Below are 19,667 nucleotides of genomic sequence, written 5' to 3'. Positions count from 1 at the left end.
ACCAGTTAATGAGGGAACCCGGGTATTAATCAATCAGCAACAGTTTTTCGGCCCAGCAATTTGCACAAAAAAGCGGCAATTAAAACACAGTTTATATTGCATCAAATTGGCTATCGCAGAAACACCAAAAACTTAGGCAACGGAGGCGAAAATAAAAAGGCGACTTGGTCAATCGGAGATGCAAACAAAATATTTCGCTCGGCAGATAAACAAAGCTCATCCAAGGTGTTTGTTTGCATTACAATGCGATTGAGACACTATCTACGGGGTGGGGTCCGCGTCTCAGACTCGGAAATTGATTGACAGCCGCAAATCGCGCCTGTCGATTGCTTGATTGAGTCTTACGAGGCGATTAAAAACGCGTGAAAAGCGCTCGAGACTCGCCAGTCGGCTGTCCCATAAATACGGGTGTTTCGAATTAATTCCATTTGTCAAATGGGCAGCTAATGGGCCCAGCGACTGCAGAACTTTCTAACTAATTTTTTACGGCTGATTCGATAATGTGGTAGTCTTTCGCGCTTCCAATCTTTTGGGTTCTTGAGTGGCCGAGAACCTTTTGTCAGCTCGGACCGCCGCAGTAATTATGCAATAGCCACAACCAGTTTTTGTCTCGCTCGGCAGTCGACGTCGTCATATTCAAATTGACTTTGGGCTGAAGATGCGACCGCCAGAGACTTCAGTCGTCAACGAAACGTCCAAACGCCCACAGCCATTTGGAAATCAAAAAAATATTTAAGAAAAAAGTAGCGAATACAAAAACCGATATACACGCGCTCGAAATCGCTGTACAATTTGAATTTCAAATGACCTAAGGATCTTGCTCCAGTTTGTTGTGTGCTTTCTGTGTTCTCTATAAAAGAGTGATAGCTGCGGGTTCGAGTGTCAGAAATAATCAAGATGCTGAGGTGGCCAGTGGTTTGCCTGCTGCTCCCGCTTTTGGCCTCGGCCAAGATCTTCGATCGCTGTGAGCTGGCCCATTCGCTGCAGCAGCGTTTTGGGCTTCCTGCCGCCCAGGTTGCCACCTTGGTGTGCATAGCCCAGCACTCGAGTGACTTTAACACGGCTGCCTTTGGCGGCGGAGCAGGACTGGGCGGTGGCTCCCACGGACTCTTCCAGATCAGCGATGTCTACTGGTGCTCGCCACCGGGCCAGGGCAAGGGGTGTGGCCTGAGTTGCGCCAGCTTGCGGGACGATGACATCGCCGACGATGTCCTGTGCGTGAGGAAAATCTATGCCGAGCACCAGAGGATCAGCGGAGATGGCTTCACCGCCTGGCAGGCCTATGGCGCCTACTGCCGCCAGGATGCGGCCTCTTATGTGGCAGGATGCGGAGGTCCTGGCAGCACGGCTCTCACGGTGGCCGCCTCCTACCAGAAACCCCAGCAAGTTCAGGTCCCCAGCTATCCTGTGACCCAATTTTACCAACAGGTGGCCCAAATCCAGCCACAGGGAAAAATCTACAGCCGCTGCGAGCTGGCCCAGGAGCTGTATTACCAGCACAAGCTGCCCATGCCGCAGATTCCCACCTGGGTGTGCATCGCCCAGCATGAGTCCTCCTTTAACACGGCGGCTGTGGGCCGCCTAAATGCGGATGGCAGTGCGGATCATGGTCTCTTCCAGATTAGCGACCTCTTCTGGTGCACCCACGATCAGAGGGCTGGAAAGGGATGTCACGCCACCTGCAATCAGTTCCTGGACTCCAGCATAGCCGACGATGTGCAGTGCATCCGCAGGATCCATCAGGAGCACACACAGATCTCGGGAGATGGCTTCAATGCCTGGACCGTGTACCAGAGGAACTGCCTCAACCAGCACTACGAACAGGTGGCAGCCTGCTTTGCCAAGCCTCCGATTCATCAGCAGCACCCCAATGCCATTGGCGGCGGAGGAGTTCCTGTGAAGCCCAAGGTCAGCTATGCCTATCAATATGGCCAGGTGCAAGTGCATCAGAGCCCGGCTGTGAATCAGTATTATCGACCAGCGCAGCCCGTTCTCAGTTACCCATCCAATGTGGCTGCCTACTCGGGTAATCCCTTCCTGCGACCGCGCCCCGTTAGTCCCCCCAGGCAGCATCCCAATGCCATTGGATCCCCCCTTAAGCAACAATCCCCCGCTAACCCCTTCTATAGCCACAAACAGTCAGTACAATATCAGCCACACTATCAGACACACACTCAAACACACCAACAACGCACGGGTAAAGTTTACAATCGCTGCGAGTTAGCCCAAGAGTTGTATTTCTCACACAAGTTTCCCATGCAGGATTTGGCCACCTGGGTGTGCATCGCCGAGCATGAGTCCTCCTTAAATACGGCAGCTGTGGGTCGGCTGAATGCGGATGGGAGCGCGGATCACGGGCTCTTCCAGATCAGCGATCTCTACTGGTGCACCCATGGCGATGGGGGCGGCAAGGGCTGTCACATCGACTGCAATCGCCTGCTGGACTCGGATATCACGGATGATGTTAGGTGTGTGAGGACCATCCACGAGGAGCACACCAGGATTTCGGGAGATGGATTCACTGCCTGGACTGTCTACAATGGGCACTGCAGGCAAAAGACTAGAGCAGATATTGCCGGCTGTTTCGAGGGCAAAGATCTGCTCGGGGAAGTTGCAAAACCACCTAAGGCAAATGATCTTGTCAAGAAGGCATCTCCACATCCGAAGGGAAAAATCTACAATCGCTGTGAGCTGGCCAAGGAACTTTACCATAAGCATAAGATACCCATGAAGGAGATTCCCACCTGGGTTTGCATTGCCCAGCATGAGTCCTCTTTCAATACAGCAGCTGTGGGAAAACTAAATACAGATGGCAGTGAGGATCATGGTCTGTTCCAGATCAGCGATATCTACTGGTGTTCCCATGACCAGACGAGTGGCAAGGCCTGCCACATTGAATGCGATCGTTTGCTGGATTCAGACATATCCGATGATGTGCAGTGCATCCGCACAATCCACGAAGAACACACACGACTATCGGGAGATGGCTTCAATGCCTGGACAGTCTACAACGGACACTGCAGGAATCAGAACTTGGCCCAGTTGAGCGACTGCTTCGAGGGAAATGAGATTGCACAGGCGGATATGATCAGTCCTTATGGCGAGAGGCCCCAAGTGAAGCCTCACCAGACGGTTCTCGAGGGCCCACAGCAAAAGATAGCGAGCAGTCCAAATTATGCGGGAAATCCCTTCCTGCAAGCAGCCAAGATACCCCAACCCACAAAACTCACAAATAAAAAAACGAATAATATATCAGCTCCCAAGGAGCCAGAAACCCATAAACTATATGCAACCAATCCATTTTTCAACAGCCAGCTCCAGAAAAAACCTACTCTCCCACCCCAAAAACCCAACTATGATCACAATCCCTTCCTGAAAGCCCCAGGTTCAATTACACCCACTGCTATTACCTCACACACTTCAGAAGAAATCAAGCCCCATGACAGTTTATCCTATGCCCAGAATCCGTTCCTCAGTCTACTTGGCAAACCAATTGTACCCGCTCAAGCACCCATCAAGCCCAAGCCGAAGCCCTCCAGCCCATCTAAGCCCACTCAGCTGGTCAACAGACCCTATGTCAGCAGCGACAGCTTCCGCAATGAGGTGATTAAATTTACAGCCACCTCTGCGGCAGCAGCAACAACTTTAAGCGTTACAAAGCAATCTGTAACAACAACCACACGAAAACCTTTGACAGCGGCCGCTAGAAAACCAGTCTCAACTACGGCCAAACCAACTAGCTTGCCGTTATGGTCATGGCAAACTTCTACGACCGCTAGGCCCACAATATCAGAAAGTAGTAATCGCTATACGGCCACAACGAAAGCCCCAGCATATTTGACAACCACTCGTTCGGTGATAACCAATAGGCCTACTACTCGTCCAACCATTAAAGCGATTACTCGAGCAACTACACGGTCCACGGCTCAGTCAACTAATGGGTCAATCCGCACAACAACTCGTCCAAATATGTACTTAGGCTCTCAGCCAACTACTCGTCCAACAACACGGTCTACTTCTCAGCCAACGCGACATCCGGTTTCAACATCTTACCAACAACCATCAACAATAACGAGACCAACAACAGTAAGCAAAACCACCACTCGGCCTATTTCAACTGTTCGACCAATTACAACCACTTACAAACCTATAATAACCAAGACCACAGATAGATATGCTGCCATATATTCAGCTACATATTCTCCAAACTCAAAAACAAAAACTACAGCCCGATATGCCTCTACAACCCGCCCAACAACCCAGTCCCAATACAACTATATATCTGTTTATAAACCCACCGCGAAGCCTGCAACAGTAAGCAAAACTACTGAGAGATCAACAACACTAAGTAAACCCACTAATCGGCCTACTACTACTATTCGGCCAATTACAACCACTCATCAATCTTTTATAAACAAGACCACAAATCCATCAATCGCCTTGCATTTCCCATATGGGCAATATCCAACAATAAAAACTACAACTCGTTATACCACTACTACCCGCCCAACAACCAAGTCCCAGAGCCACTATATATCTGTAAGGACACCCACCACAGGATCAACTGCACCTACTCGTTCAACCACAACTCGTTACTCACCAACAACTCAGAAGCCTTCGTCAACGAGAATCACCAACCGCTACTCACCAACAACTCAGCACTCAACTACAACGGCACCAATCTCTCGTCAAGGAAGCACCACACCAAGGCCATATTTATTTACCTCAACAACGAAATCAAGTGCCACCACTAAGAATCCCTTCGACCACCCGTTTTTCCAGAAATTCAATGCCAAGTTCGAAAAAAAACCAGCAACTCAAGCGCAAAATCAAAAAGCGACCACAACATTAACCATTAATAAAAATCAAACTACCATCAGCCCTTTTCATGCCAAATTTGAGGAGACCAAACTTAAAACAGGAGCCAAAACCATTCTTTCCTATGAATTTGGCCAGAGAACAAATACAACGAGGCCAAAAAGTGCCTTCGATGTTTACCTGAATTGGAACAAAAACTTGGCTGGTAACCATTAGGGTGACACTTTCGAGACTTGTAAATATGCGTTAATAATCTATGTAAGACCTCTAATTTAGCATAATGACAGAATACTCATGCATTATTAAACCGTAAGCCTTATAAATAGGATTTAGATAATAAAATAAAAGTAAAAACCATGCGAATGCGAAATATACGAAAATAATTTATTTTCAGAGACTGGTTGGCGACCAAAGCTAGCAACGCGCCGAACGTCGCCAAGTACGAATAGATCGTATGTATCTTTAAGCAGCGACTGTGATTAATTTGGTTAACCCGTTCTTGGCCGACTCTTGTTAACATAAAAACCGAGCACATCGACAAAGACAAAGTGGTCCAAAGAACTGCCGAGAATGTATCTCGATTGGGTTCCCCAATAATGTTCTTAACATTCAGCAAGTTATCAATTTGTATTCTTGATGTAACACCTGCTGTGCAATATCTTTCTGTCATGATTCTTCTCGAAAATTCTTTATTTAAAATGTATAAATTAAAATTAAACATTTTTTTGTTGTTTTTTCTTATATAGTTTGAGTTTAGTATATGAGTTTTAGATTTTTATGTATACAATATAGGATGCTTTTTGATACGTTGAAAAAATATATTCACCAACAAATTAGGGTTTTACTCACGTACGTGCGCGCTTTAAATTTTGTTGTCGATCCCGCAAAAATTCGTTTAAAGCTAGGCTGGAATAGAATAAAATGGAATTTTTAGTATTAATGAACTATCAACGCATACGGAATTTTATTCTATGCTCCGTAATAACATAACAATCGTTAAAATAAAGTATTATTCTCTTTTCGCTACTTACCTTTTTTAATCCAAACAGTATGTCTTACTTTTAAACTACTAGTTTACTGTAAACTACACGGTAGGTAGCTTTAAACTAGTAAGCAGAGAAATTCCTATTAAAAGCAGATGAACAAAATTTAATCATTATATACTGCTGAAGAACTTAAATATATTTCCGGTCGAATGATTGTTGAATTACTTATCATAAGAATTACTAAGGAAAGGAAGTGAACTCCGGCAAGCAGAAGTTTGTGTACGCTTGCAGTTCTCAAAACTAATCGATGTTAGAAACACAGTATTAAATGGTTTAGGATTGTGGCTAGCTTCATTATTTTCTGACCCTTTCTTTAAAACCTTTATGTAGAGTCGTCCGATTTTTATTTTTTTATTTTTTATTAAAAATACAATCATTTTCCAAAATATATAAGATAATATGTCAAAAAAGACCGAAGCTTAATTTGTTTCATATTATTTTCCCACCAATTTTCCGATATAGAAGTCCGACTTGATTCCTAACCAATAAAAAATTGTATTTCCCAGCGCTGGATGTTGAATGTTAAGAATCATGAAAAATATAAATATTTTGAATTTTTTCCCCGATTATTCCTGTGTGAGCTATAAGATATAGTTATCCGATCCGTCAGGTTTCGACTTATATACTACCCGCAAAAGAAAGAATCCTTTTGGGAAAGTTTCAGCACGAGTAACGGGTGTAAAAATTAATTCTGTTTGTCAGTTTAAATAGCTACATTTCAAACACCCTTAACTTGCGAACTGCTAAAGCTTTGGGCTTGTGCTATGTGTCGCTAGAAAGGTATTTCGAAATACAATTTACACCTTTCAAACGTAATTCTTAATTACATATTCTTAATTCCCTAATTTAAAAATTATGGGTAAAAGTTTTTTTTATTCCGATTTTATTTAGCTCTGCTCCGATTGCTTTAAAAACGGCCCTAAAGATTTCAACTTAACTTTTAATCTGTATAGTTATTGAAATTACCCAACATTTGACGTACGATCTACTAAATAAATACATTTTCTTATTTATTTACATTTGACCCGCCGCTATTCAATATGCTTGGGTTTAGCTGTACGATTTTGATAAAGCGTGCCGAATGTAAAAAAATTAAGAAAATGTATTTAGTATACAGTATAAGACATTTTTGTCTCAAAAGATGATATCAGAACTTTTGTTTGCTGTGGGTGCAATCGTTACTAGATTTAGCTCGTTAAAAAGTGTTTTTGTTGGATCATATATCAACGTACACAACATTAACAAAAGGAACTACCTTTCTACAATTTTTTTTTAATTTTAAAAATGTGTATTTTATTGGAGGAAGTCTTATAGACACTTATTTTGTACCTATACCTTACCTTATTACTCAGTTAAACAAGAAAGTAGCTCCGCACCGGTAAGCGGATGAAATACTATTGATCACGAGAAACCATGAAATCATGTCGCCTAAAACAAATTCTCTGCGAATTCTATTATGGCTTGTTCTAAAAGCAGTCAAATGTATAAGCAAATTCCAAATCTTTGTGTCATAAAAGCCAGATTTGGGCGTTAAATTGGGTGCATGAGTTAATATCACACTTAAAAAAATATTATTTGAAAGGCCTAAATGCAGAAATAAAAATCAGCACGATTTTAAAGTTGCAAACTCCTTTCAAGGAAGTAGTTAACTCAAAAAAATGTTCTATTCGTTATTTCTGCTAAACTAAGTAAGATAAAAAAAATGTAAGTGCCTTAATTTAATAGGTAGTGTTAAAATGTTTATTAGAGGACTACACTTCTTGTCAACTCATAACATATGTATTTGTTAGTATCTAAAATTATGAATTAATACAAAAATCTTGAAATTTTAAGACTAAATGTTCTTTTTTTAACATTATGCATACTGCACAAAAAAAGCTGCGGCATGGAAAAGCCTGTAAATGTTTTTTTTTTCTAGTAATTGCTTTGTTCTTATTAAATAAGAAACAATAGACAAACAATACTGTGAACACTTCAATTTTAAAATTAGAAGAAGTTATTACAAATAAAATTTCTTTTATGTATACCGAAAGTTTTACTCTCTTATACTTTCAAACAAAAACAAACCTTTGTCTGAAATTTATATTTTTTGTTGTTGATTTACACTTGACTGTGTACCAAGCCGACTCAATTAACCTTTGTCTCGGTTGGGTTGACTTGTTAATGGCTGGCATTCATTCATTTTTGGTGAACACGCATAATTCGAAAAAACTATAGGATAGAATAAGCGGGAAAACTAGTTTAAGTTAACTTTAAGCATTATATTGTCATCCATTTCTATCTGGTACTTTAGCATAGAAGATCGGAAATATGTAAGCCTCCCTCGCAGTATTACATAGTTTTTACAAAGAAATTAATTTCCTTGCAACTAAATAAGAAAATAATAATAATTAGTATAAGCTATTCAATAGAGAGGAAGTGTACAAGAAAAATTTCTCAAATGATGTACTGTACACTAATTTCTTTAACATAACTATTCTTTAGGAAAATATCGACTATTTGAGATTTTTTAGGGAGAAAGCAAAATGTTGATTTGGCAACACTGTGTGAAATAATAAATAATGTATGCAACCAAATTATCGCCGGAATAAATCTACATATTTGCCTATTTATATGAAGTCAGATAATTTTTAAATCAAACATTGCAATTTTTTAAGCCGAAAAGAAATTGAAAAACCGTAAAGATGAAAACATTTTGCTTATATATGTATGTATGTAAGTATGAATGAATATAAGGGTGGCCAAAACAAAAACAAAAAAAATAGTCCCTATTTTTGGGAAGGTTAATCTTACCAGACCAAGTAATTTCACTTAAAATATTAAATTAAAAAAAAAATGAAAATCCAAAATTATTATAGGGCTAAATATTCCAAATTTTTAAAACAAATTTTTGGCGCGCAGAAAAGGGAAGTTTTAAAGTTCCGTTTTTTAAACCTTTTGAGCTCCACCCTAATGCAAACACGTGCTAGCTAATAAGATTACCAAACCTTTCAAAAATAAATATTTGTTTAAGATATATTGCAATATGTAGCATTAAGCACAAGCCTTTTATTTTTTTCGCATATTTAATGACAAACGACCGAATGAATTCGTTAACCATTAATTAACTCAAATTTAGTACACAGTATAGTACAACCGACCATGTGATATATGTACTTTACAGACACATGCACTAGAAATAATTCTTGATGGGCACCCTTACCTAATATTTATAATTCTAAAAGACTGCAATTTTTTTAACACAACTTTTCTTGATCAAATGTCACTTTTCTGAAATCAATTGTACTTCTATCGATATTTTGATATGATTCGAGAAAGTATCGATGTGGCCCAATTTGTGGCAGGATCGATAGCACAGACAACAAATCATCGTTTGTCTCATCCCTAATTCGCGCCGATCGCAACAAACAACAAAATCGATATCAGGTGGTCGAAGTTTTGTTAGTTATTTTATTTTTTAGCTTTGTTTTGTGTTTTTTGAGTCCGTTTTGCGTATTTGTTTAATGGATGAGAAGCGCTACCTGAAGCGCAAGGAGAAGGCGCGCAGCGACGGCCACCGAGATCAGTTGGCGGTCAGCTGCAACCAGCTGGGCGACTTCTACAACCAGCAGGGCAAGTACAACGATGCGGTCAGGGAATATGTCCAGGAGGCCCAGATTTACGCCTCCATGGGCAAGGAGCTGGAGACGGCCAAGGCCAAGAGGATGGTGGGCGAGATGTACACCCTGCTGTGCGACTACGATGCGGCCAAGGATCACATAGGCGATTACCTGAGTGAGTTTTTAGGCGCACTTCGTAATTTGGGACTATCCTGTATAATCCGTGTTTTCCTCCCCAGAGATCGCCAAGCGGCTAAAGAACCAGGTGGAGGAACAGCGGGCATATGCCACTTTGGGTCGCGTGCACCTTCTACATGGACAGGTTCTGGCGGACAGCTCCGCCTCCGGAGCCATGGAGCAACTGAAACTGGCGGAAAAGAGTTTCCTACGCAGCCTCCTGCTGATCAAGGAGTAGGTTTTCTTTATAGAAACATAAGATATCCCCACAGAGATTTAAGAGCAGTCTCTTCATATATTTTCTCTCAAAAGCATGACACCTACTAACAACGCTATTTTACAGACTTTCCGGCCAAATTTCGAAATTGGAGCAACTGGATATGCAAGCCCGGTGCTACCTAAACATCGGCGTGGTTAAAGAGCACATGGAGGCTTTCCAAGAGTCCATAGAGTACATCGATAGAGCCATAAAGATCAGTAAAACACACGAGCTGTGGGACCTGACCCACTTGTGCTACATTTCGATGAGCTTGCTCTTCAACTGCAAAAAGAACGACGCAACGTCGGCACTTCGCTACTGCAATATGGCCTTGGAGGTGGCCAAGCGATTACCCAATAAGGTGAAGAAGATCTGCGAGACTCTGATCACCAAAGCGGAGATACTGATCAAGGCGGGAGACTTTGCTAGCGCCAAGCACATACTCACTAAGGCGTACAAGAAGAACACACCGGATGAGAACGATCGAGGGAGCATTGAAAAGCAGCTAAGGATCGTGGTGAAGATCTGCCAGACACTAGACGAACTGGTCCTGACCAGCTCCGTGGACTACGGCAAGCTGAAGAGTCTTTACGAGAAACTAGGCGACGGTTGCTGTCATCTGATGAACTACGAGAAAGCTTTGACTTACTACCAAAAAATGTTGGCGAGCGCTGAACTGAACCAGGAAACTGGAAAAAGCCTAGTGCCCATCTATGTCAGTCTCTATCAGACTTATCGAGACAACGGGCAGTTTGACAAGGCCTTGGAGTATCTGTGGAAAGAGTTTGAGGTAAACCAGGATGTTCCCTCGGAGGCGTTCACCACCCTCTGCACCATTGCCGAGATATGCGAGCAGCAGTCTCATCCATTTTGGACCGTCCACGACGCATATCAAAAGGCTCTCCGGCAAGCCGAGAAGGCCGGCAGCTCCTCTGACAAGCTTGTGAAGATTGCTATGGTGAGGTTGCGGCGCTTGATGCTTAAGCATAATATGCAAGTTCTAGTTGAAAGTCTAGAGGCGGAAGCCACAGCCAAGGGGATTGATTTGGACCAGGAAGAAAGCCTGGGCGACGATGATGAAGATGCCGAAGCCGGTGGTGCTGCCTTGCAGCAAAACACTCCCGATTGGGACGACGACTTCGACCTGACCACTCTCACTGACTCGGACGCCAGTGACCTGGATGAGAGCGAGAAACCGCGCCCGCAGAGAACCACACGAGGAAGCAGGTCCCTAGTCATCAAGAAGAACAATAAGGGCGAGACGCAACTGCATCAGGCGTGCATATCTGGCAACCTGGAGCTGGTCAGACGCCTTATTGACCAGGGCCACACTGTCAATGTAAGGGATCACGCAGGATGGCTGCCACTGCATGAGGCCTCAAATCATGGATTTCGGGATATTGTTGAGCTGCTGCTGGACAAGGGAGCGGCATCTGCCATCAACGATAAGGGAGGCACCAGTTGCGATGGTATAACTCCTCTTTTTGATGCCTGCTCAAATGGTTTCCTGGATGTGGCCGAACTCCTGCTGGACCGAGGAGCGGATGCTACTGTGCGAACGGACTACAACGAGACCTGCATTGCTGGACTAGATAAGTGGCGCGAGGGAGCGCAGCTGGTGGATGGAGAGCAGGCACAGTATGCCCAATTACGAGAGCGACTCCTCCGCACGCTTTCTAAGGTGGGCATCTGCAGCGACCGGAATGCCCGTCCCCTAACCAATGCCAATGTTAAAAGAGCGAGCAGAAGTGAGCGGGGAAGCTTACCAGAGGAAGAAGATGAAGAGGAGGCCCTGCAAGAGAGTAATAGAAGATCCCTCAGCCACAACCGTTCGGTGAGTGAATATGGTTCCAAGAAATCCGGCAGCTCAACGCAACCTAGTGCTAGCAAGGAATACAGAACTGTTATGGCGCAGCTTAAGAGACCCAATCGCATCAACGATGATCCTCCCAGCACCAGCAATATCGGCAAGCAGAAACGCAACGCTTTTCTTGACGAGGATGAGGTGGATGCGGATAGCTGGCTGATCGATGACGTGGGTCCGGAACGAAAGCGCAAGCGCATCAACTCCGGAGATTTTTGCAGTCGCCCCTCTAAAGAGAATTTTCAGGACTCTGCATTGTCACTGCCAGCAAACTGGGAGGAAGATTTACTCCAAAGCACTCCGGATATGGAGAACTCGCAACGTCAGAAGCAAATGCGAAAACTTACCCTCTCCCGCTCCTCCAGCATGAGTAGTAACCATAGCAGTTCAGCTGCGCCTAGTCGAAAAAAGCATCAGGCCACCCTGATGGACAGCGGCTTCAGTAGGTTCCGAAGCGAAAGCCCCTTGGGAAGTGAATCCTCGCAGGATGGCGCTGCATCGGTAATAAGCCTGCGCACCATTGAACCCGATTCCACCACGAGCACCATACAGCTGCTCATATCTCCGTCCAAATCGTCGCCTATAAAGGTACAAACTACTCCAGTTCTTTCCACTACTGTGTCGTTTAAAGTCAAAGTTCAGGACGAACTTTTACTCGTTCCCATTGAGCGAAAGAAACTGCAGGATATTAACATTCGCTGGTTGGCTGAGGAAGCCGGGAGGCGTTATAATAAGTAAGCTTATACACGTCTTTGCCAAAACTAATCATAATTCTTTTACCAGGTTGACTGGACTAACACCTCTCCTACGACTCAAGACGGCGGATGGCTTTGCGTATGAGGAAACAGATGCGGTTAGTGTAGCCCTTGAGCAAAACATGCTGATGGCCACCATTCTGGATTGGAAAATATCACCCCTCTCGCAGAGATACGAGGAAATGTGCCATCAAGTGCAGAAAAGTAAGCATTTATTTAAGAATCCCTTTGTCTCCTTGTGTACTCAAGAAATTGTTTAATTTTTAGCTGTGGACAGCAAGGTAAAGCTTCTCCTGGAGCGTTCGCAAAACACTCAGATGCTAGAACTCTCAGGCATGTGGATGCGGCCACAGCAAACAGAGCCTATATTCAAAGCATTGCTCCATCAAGCGCGTCTCACAGTTCTGGATCTCTCTCGCAACTTTATTGGTAACGAAGGTTGCCAGCAGTTGGGCAAGTCACTGCCCACGTTGCTTCAACTTAAGGCCCTGCGTCTGCAATGCAATGCAATCGGCTCCCAGGGATTGGAGGCCCTGCTTTGCGGTCAGGGCATGGATAAACTGGAGCTGTTGGAAGAGCTTCAATTAAATCAGAATCCGCTGGGTAATGCCAGCCTGCGAATACTCAGTAGGTTTTGTGCCAGTCCTGCTGGTAGAGCTCTGACTTCACTTTATATTGCTCAATGCGAGCTTACGGAGCTTCAGGACTTCGACCTAGGATTTAACCAGTTGACCCGATTTGATATCAGCTTTAATCAACTCACCCAGCAGAGTGTGCGCCGTTTGACAGACCACTTGAATAGTTGCCGCCTAGAGCAACTGAACCTCAGCTATGTGCGCTGGCCCTTGGACGAGGCCAGTGCATTTGCTTTGGGAGAGCGACTAGTTTCTCTGCTCGAAGGTGGCACCTGCGAACGATTTATACGAGTGGAGCTTGCTGGCTGTGGCTTGAACGATGCGCACCTGTACCAGATAACCCAGCACCTGGCCAAAGCCAAGCAACTGCAGTGGCTGGATATCGGCGACAATGCCAGACTTAGCGGAGCTGCCCTGGGATACCTACTGGACGAACTACCCCAACTGCACTCCCTGTTGGCCACCAATTGTACAAATCTTCTGGACGACACTCGTCTCCACAAACTCGAGCAACAACAGCAGGTGCCCAGGCGCTTGGACTTGTCGATTGACGAAAAGGTGTTCGCCATGCCAGGTGTTCTGGAGACACTTCAGTCCATTTGGCAGCTGAAGTTCGGAGATAAGGCTAAGATGCTGACCGCATCGAGTAGACGGAAAAGTGGCAGGCGGTACAAAGGTCTCCTTAAGCTTCTGGCTGATGGAAACGATGCGGAATTGTAAAGTCTCATCATGTTCAACTGTTTTCATTATGTTTTATGTCCCAGAGTATTTTTTATTGTTTGACAATTATATAGCAAATCTGAGTATACCCTTTATCGCTTACTTGATAACAGTACGCCGAATAGCTGAGCCTAAGTAGGACAAGCACTCAGCCCCCACTGGGCTTATCTTATCGGCTGGGATGATAGCTGGCGAAATTATTTGCGATGGTCTAGACTCTAGACTTTTGGGGGTAAGTGCGCACAAGAGCAGGCGAACTCGAGCGGTTCAGAAGATTTGAAAATATTCTTGATTGGGGTTTACTTCAATACTTCTGCTTCCTTAAGTAGATTAATGATGGACACTTCCTTATGTTTCATGTAACTATTACTTATTGTACTTTATTAATCGGCTTTGTGAATGTGTCGACAATGAGCATGGCGGCGACTGAGGTGAATGATGATGAGGAATCCTTATTAGCACTGGCTTAGGCGTTGCCCTTGGCAGCCTCGTACATGTTTCGCGAGATGATGAGGCGCTGGATCTGGGAAGTGCCTTCGTAGATCTGGTAGATCTTGGCGTCACGCATCAGCTTCTCCACGGGATACTCGCTGTTGAAGCCATTGCCTCCAAAGATCTGGACGGCATCGGAGGCGATCTTGTTGGCCACATCGGCGGCGTGGCACTTGGCAATGGAGGCGTAGTAGCTGTTGCGACGTCCCTGATCGATTTCCCAGGCGGACAGACGCCACGCTAGGCGGGATGTTTCCACGCCGATGGCCATATCGGCCAGCATAAACTGCACAGCCTGGTGGTAAGCGATGGGCACGCCAAAGGTCTTGCGTTCCAGCGCATACTTCAAAGCCTCATCCAGGCAACGCTGTGCCAGACCCACAGCTCCAGCGGCCACTGGAGGGCGCGTCTTGTCGAAGGTGCCCATGGCGATCTTGAAGCCGGCTCCCTCACCAATCAGCACATTCTCTTTGGGCACACGCACATCCTCGAAGGTGATGCCACGCGTGTCGGAGGCGCGCTGTCCCATGTTCAGCTCCTTGCGACCGGGCGTCAAACCGGGAGAGTCGCGCTCCACAATGAAACCGGTGAAGGCCTTGCTGGGCGGGCATTTGGGATCCGGATTGGTGCGGGCCAGCACGAAGTACCAGTTAGCCACACCGCCGTTGGTGATCCACATCTTCTGGCCGTTGATGATGTACTCATCGCCCTTCTTCTCGGCGCGCGTCTTTATGCCGGAAACATCGGATCCTGCTCCGGGCTCTGTGACACCGTAGGCGGCGACCAGCGGCTCCTCGAGCAGACGGCCCAGGTACTTCTTCTTCTGTTCCTTGTTGCCGGACAGGATCACAGGAGTTTGCTGGGGATAGTGAATGGATTTAGAACATCTTTCTGTGAGCGAATTTGATTCGAGTTACTTACGCCCAGACTACTGGCCTCCAGGGCGGTCATGATGCCGGTGCAGCCGTAGGCCAGCTCCTCGGCCGACAGGCAGGTGGTGAACACATCCAGGTCCAGGCCACCAATGTCAGCGGGAATGTGGTTGTTCATGAGGCCCAGCTCCCAGGCCTTCTTGATGATGGGCCACGGGTACTCGCCGCTCTTGTCGTACTGGGCGGCCACTGGGATGATCTCCTCGCGGGTGAACTTCCGGGCCAGTTCCTGCAGCTGCAGCTGGTCCTCGGTGAGGGCGAAGGAGGTGCCATTGGGGGAGACGTGGGACACGGCGGCGTAGGCACGGCTTTGAGACACCAGCTGGCGCAGAGCAGGCGCAGCAAGCTAGATTATTAGAAAAAAGAATATATAAAATAAGTTTCAGAATCAGACTCGACTTATCAGTGTTGTTACTTTGTAATGGAAGATTGATAATGAAACAATAAATCTTATCAATCAAATTAATCTTAACAACTGACATTAATGTTTTTTCTGAAGAAGAATATATTTTTAATTATTTTTAATTATTATATTATATATTATATTTGTAAAAACCCAGATCTTATCTCATTTTTAAACATAAAATCAGACACCAGCTGGCGCAGAGCAGGCGCAGCAAGCTAGACTTGTTAGAAAAAAGAATATATGCAATCAGCTTAGTCGAATCTCGGGGTTGTTACTTTGTAATAGAAGATTGATAATGAAACTTTAAGTCCTATCAGTATACTAAAATCAACTAAAACTTATGCTTTTTCTGAAGAAGAATATATTTGTATAATACCCAGATATTATTTTATATTTAAAGCACTAAGCTGCTGATACTGTTCTCTGAATTTTACTTAGTATGAATAAATTAAAAAATATGTAAATCTAGCACAACTATTATTCTACTTAATCATTTAAATTCAATCCATTAGATTAATTTTAAACATGATTAAATGATATATGAGGTCGATCATATACCTCATATACTTTTATACTTTGTTCCGGTTCTATGTGATCCCTTATACGTTTTCAACAACAAAGGGAAATTTTATAAACTTTAGTCAGGCCTGCCAATAAAGTGAATCGAGTGCAAAAACAAGCCGCCATTAGACGCCGCTAATAATAATTTTCCGAGGGGGGCAAAGTACAGATGATTGCCGCAGATGGGCAACAACAAATGTGTTTACGAAACGGAACCCACTCGATTATATGTATGTTTGTTTGAAGCCAAATCCCAGACGATCAACAGTTGCTGTCGTCACCAATCTGCGAGAACTTCGAACCTTCGTACACAGTATATGTGGTTCTGATGTGTTTTTCACTTTCACCGCGGCTTAAACTAACTATGCTCACCTTGTTGAGGAACGCCATTGGCTTGGGGTTTATTTTCGTATTTTCCTAAGTTTTAACTAGGTCGCCTTAACTCGTCGGTGGCTGGCAGCGAAATGATCCAAACGAGTTGCCGATGCGCCGGTATAGCGGAGGTATATGTACAAGGCGGTGGAGCAGCGCCGCTTGGACATTGGACTCTGTTGCGCTGCGCTGGCAGTGGCGAAAGCTACAGAATCGCGGTGACGAACGGCCACAGACGTAAACATATGTACCCATATGCAAGACGTTGAGATAAGGGTAGATTCCCTCGACATTCGTATGCGCTGTCCATGGAAAGTTTTTAAAAACTGCTTACTTTAATTCCATTTCAAAAAGATATAGTATTTCAAAATCAAAAGTGGTTTTGATATGATATGATATGATAAATGATATGATATTTTCAAGATTTTTTTAAGGGACCATTTTTATTTCAACATAAGGACCGGTTAAGTATATATATAAATATATATTAAATATATATATAAAATAATTTTTAATAATTTTAGGAATTGAAATTCATAAAAAAACAGGTTTAAAAAAAGAGACACACCCCCTTTTTTAAAATATCAATATACTCTTATAAATACCCTAAAAAAAGCTTATCAAAACGTAAGGTTATGTATCGTAATGTTTAGTAAACTACGTAAGGAAAAGCTTTTAGTTCACAACGTAAGGCACTCTTTTCGGTAATAGGTATAAAATGGGTATACTAGGCGTACTAAATTAAGTTAAAAAATCCATAGAAGACCTAGAAAGTCCCCATTCGAGTCATTACTACGCTTGTGTTAATTTAAATATAGTTTTAAAATTAATAAATTAGAATAATTTAATAATAATAATGGTACATGATATTTTTAGATAAATATATTTGAAAATATTTTAAAAATCAGGTTTTTTAAATGAGTTTACTTTCAGTTATCCATATAAACATTTTTCTAATAATTCTCAATAATAAAAGATTTAATTTAACCTGTTCCCTTCTTTGTTTTTATTTAGAAATATATCATCACTTACTTTTCCAACAACAAAACCGCAGGATAACTCCTAGTCGAAAGCCCCGCCTGCCACCTGTAGGCCCTTGAAAATTGGGGCATACTTTCGCGCTCGACACAAATAGATGAACCGTGTTCCTCTGGCTGCGTTAAAAATAACAGAGTGATATACACAGAGTGCCGCCCCGCCTCCAAGCCGAAAAAGAATCTCCAGCGAAACGAATTGGGAGTCCGTGACACAGTTGACAGCGAGATACTTTGTATAAAAAACAGAGCACTTCGTGGCCGGGCAGGGAGGCATCATTAAATCAGCATCCGCAGCCATCCAAAATCGCAATCAGCCGCTGGAGCGGGGCATCTCTTATCAGCCAGGCGCATAAAACTGGGTCCGGTTAAAGCTCTGCCGACAGGACGACGACGACGACGAAGCCGACCGGGAGCCGAAGTGGTTCGGGCGGTGGTGCGATGGCGGGTGGAGAGTCCTGTGTGGCGTCTAAGGCCCAACTGGGATAGCTGTAGCTGCTCCTAGTCAGTCATTTGACATTGCTCCTGCGAGAAGGTTGTCCACGCTCCGAGCCCAAATCCTCCGTCGTCCGCATCGCGTCCGCAGGCCAGCCATAGTGTGTGTGTTTCCTGTGCTACCCACTCCCGCTTCTGGGATACATATAAAAGTGCCACCCCCCACTCAAAATCCTTAAAGCCCCCCCGTAGAGGAAGTGAAAAATTAAATAGGTGTTACCTAAGCCCAAGCCAGGCAGACGAGCAACAAGAATCAGGGAGCAGTAGCTGAAGGTTGCGGCAAGATGGCCCAGTTTGTGACCCACATCCAGCCCACGCTGATGGAGGCGTCCCAAGGTCATGTGCCCCACCACCACGGACATCAGGTGGGTGTGCAGCACTCCTCGCACCTGCCCCACAGCGGTCACAACATGCCCTCGCCGCCCACCCACAACCACCATCACGGCCATGGACATGGCCACCACACCACCACCACCAGCAGTGGTGGTCATCATGGAGGAGCAGGTGGTCACCCGCAGAAGCAGTCGCACCACAGCACCAGCGGCCACGCCTCCAAGGCCCAGCACCACAGCCCGCCCTCGAGGATCCACTCGCCGCCGACGGAGCACCATCCAGAGCACGTGGGCCACTACGAGTACTTCCAGCATCAGCACGAGCAGATCTTCCACCACGACGGAGCCAACGGTGGTGGCAACCACAAGCCGCAGCAGCAGCACCACCATCCCAACAAGCACGAGCACTGCCCCACTGGACACCAGAGTGCGGTGAGTAGTCCTCCCGGGGATTACATCACTGGATTGGGCTTTGGGAAATGGGTTGGACCCTCTTAGTACAGATAGTCACGTGATCAGCACTCCAAGGGGACGAACTTAGAGGTCACACCTAGTGGCCCGGGGGAGTGGGAAAGGGTTGGTGTCGTTAAAGTTAGAGTCACTTCTATAAGTTGTCATATTTTTCATCCACTTTGTTTCAAAGGGTCCTAGAGGAGGCTCAAGTCGTAAAACTTCAATTATCTTGTGTGTTTCAGGGGCCTTGTATTCCCTTTTTATCATCCTCATAAAGTCCAAGCGATAAAGAACATTTGGAGGTCATATCTAAATTGATATAAATGCTAGCCTCTTTAACTAAAGGTCAAAAGTAGCAGTAGGCATTTATTTTCCATATATGTTAATTGAATTTAGGGAAAACCTAATGAAACGAAATAGTTAAAGGGATGATGGTGCTATTATTTAGGGTAAAGAGGAGAAAGATTATCAACTTCGAAATTTATAATAAATCCCTTTCCTGAGGTCACCTCTAAATCAGTTGGGTAATGATATTATAGTACATCATATGATATCATAGCATATCCCCAATCTTCACGCAGAAGTAACTTTCCCAGCTAAACCGACAGAAATCATCCTTGAAAGCAACTATGAATCACAACTTTTTGGGGCTTCATCGCGGAAACATCTTGGAGTGAAAGCAGGGGCCAACTCATCTCATCACATCCCATCCCAGCG

At 44.6% G+C, this 19,667-nt stretch overlaps 5 protein-coding genes across 11 annotated transcripts in view; 3 read left to right on the top strand and 2 right to left on the bottom strand.

Annotated features, from left to right (window-relative positions):
* LOC108034904 (fibrillin-1) overlaps positions 1-9,143 on the bottom strand; it is a 44,612-nt gene extending 35,469 nt beyond the window's left edge. For 2 of the 6 annotated variants that reach the window (XM_050886466.1, XM_050886467.1), the window contains exons 1-2: positions 5,850-5,941; positions 5,672-5,724 (exon numbers count right to left, since the gene is read on the bottom strand). The gene's annotated coding sequence lies outside the window, so the exon portion shown is untranslated. Of the gene's footprint in view, positions 1-5,667; positions 5,725-5,849; positions 5,944-9,066 lie in introns of those variants that run through there. The other 4 variants (XM_050886461.1, XM_050886465.1, XM_044095231.2 and 1 more) reach the window with 4 other exon arrangements.
* LOC108034903 (uncharacterized) lies at positions 552-5,183 on the top strand. Of its 2 annotated transcripts, XM_017110131.3 has the most exons (2): positions 552-2,197; positions 2,263-2,431. In XM_017110131.3, the coding sequence occupies exons 1-2, from the start codon at positions 898-900 to the stop codon at positions 2,295-2,297; spliced, it is 1,335 nt and encodes a 444-aa protein (XP_016965620.1). In that variant the 5' UTR covers positions 552-897; the 3' UTR covers positions 2,298-2,431. The 2 variants fall into 2 exon arrangements, with proteins under 2 accessions (XP_016965620.1, XP_016965619.1); XM_017110130.3 differs by having other exon boundaries at positions 575-5,183.
* A 122-nt stretch (positions 9,144-9,265) lies between the features above and the next one.
* On the top strand, positions 9,266-13,961 carry LOC108034829 (tonsoku-like protein). Its single transcript, XM_017109941.3, has 5 exons — positions 9,266-9,638; positions 9,703-9,874; positions 9,984-12,497; positions 12,547-12,722; positions 12,786-13,961. The coding sequence occupies exons 1-5, from the start codon at positions 9,368-9,370 to the stop codon at positions 13,871-13,873; spliced, it is 4,221 nt and encodes a 1,406-aa protein (XP_016965430.1). The 5' UTR covers positions 9,266-9,367; the 3' UTR covers positions 13,874-13,961.
* A 260-nt stretch (positions 13,962-14,221) lies between these two features.
* Positions 14,222-16,802, bottom strand: LOC108034830 (probable medium-chain specific acyl-CoA dehydrogenase, mitochondrial). The gene is made up of 3 exons (XM_017109942.3): positions 16,637-16,802; positions 15,287-15,643; positions 14,222-15,224 (listed from the first exon to the last, which is right to left on the bottom strand). Exons 1-3 carry the CDS (start codon positions 16,652-16,654, stop codon positions 14,340-14,342), a joined length of 1,260 nt encoding a protein of 419 aa, XP_016965431.1. The 5' UTR covers positions 16,655-16,802; the 3' UTR covers positions 14,222-14,339.
* Positions 16,803-18,197: 1,395 nt separating this feature from the next.
* LOC108034828 (ankyrin-3) overlaps positions 18,198-19,667 on the top strand; it is a 70,546-nt gene continuing 69,076 nt past the window's right edge. Inside the window, exon 1 of the mRNA XM_050886459.1 lies at positions 18,198-18,929. Coding sequence (XP_050742416.1) covers positions 18,450-18,929 — 480 coding nt within the window. The 5' untranslated portion in view covers positions 18,198-18,449. The remainder of the gene's footprint in view (positions 18,930-19,667) is intronic.

The sequence above is a fragment of the Drosophila biarmipes genome, chromosome 3L (assembly GCF_025231255.1).
Source record: "Drosophila biarmipes strain raj3 chromosome 3L, RU_DBia_V1.1, whole genome shotgun sequence".
NCBI classification, from domain to species: domain Eukaryota; kingdom Metazoa; phylum Arthropoda; class Insecta; order Diptera; family Drosophilidae; genus Drosophila; species Drosophila biarmipes.
The sequence above is the reverse complement of the archived record's forward strand: the minus strand, read 5'-3'. Positions and strand labels throughout refer to the sequence as shown.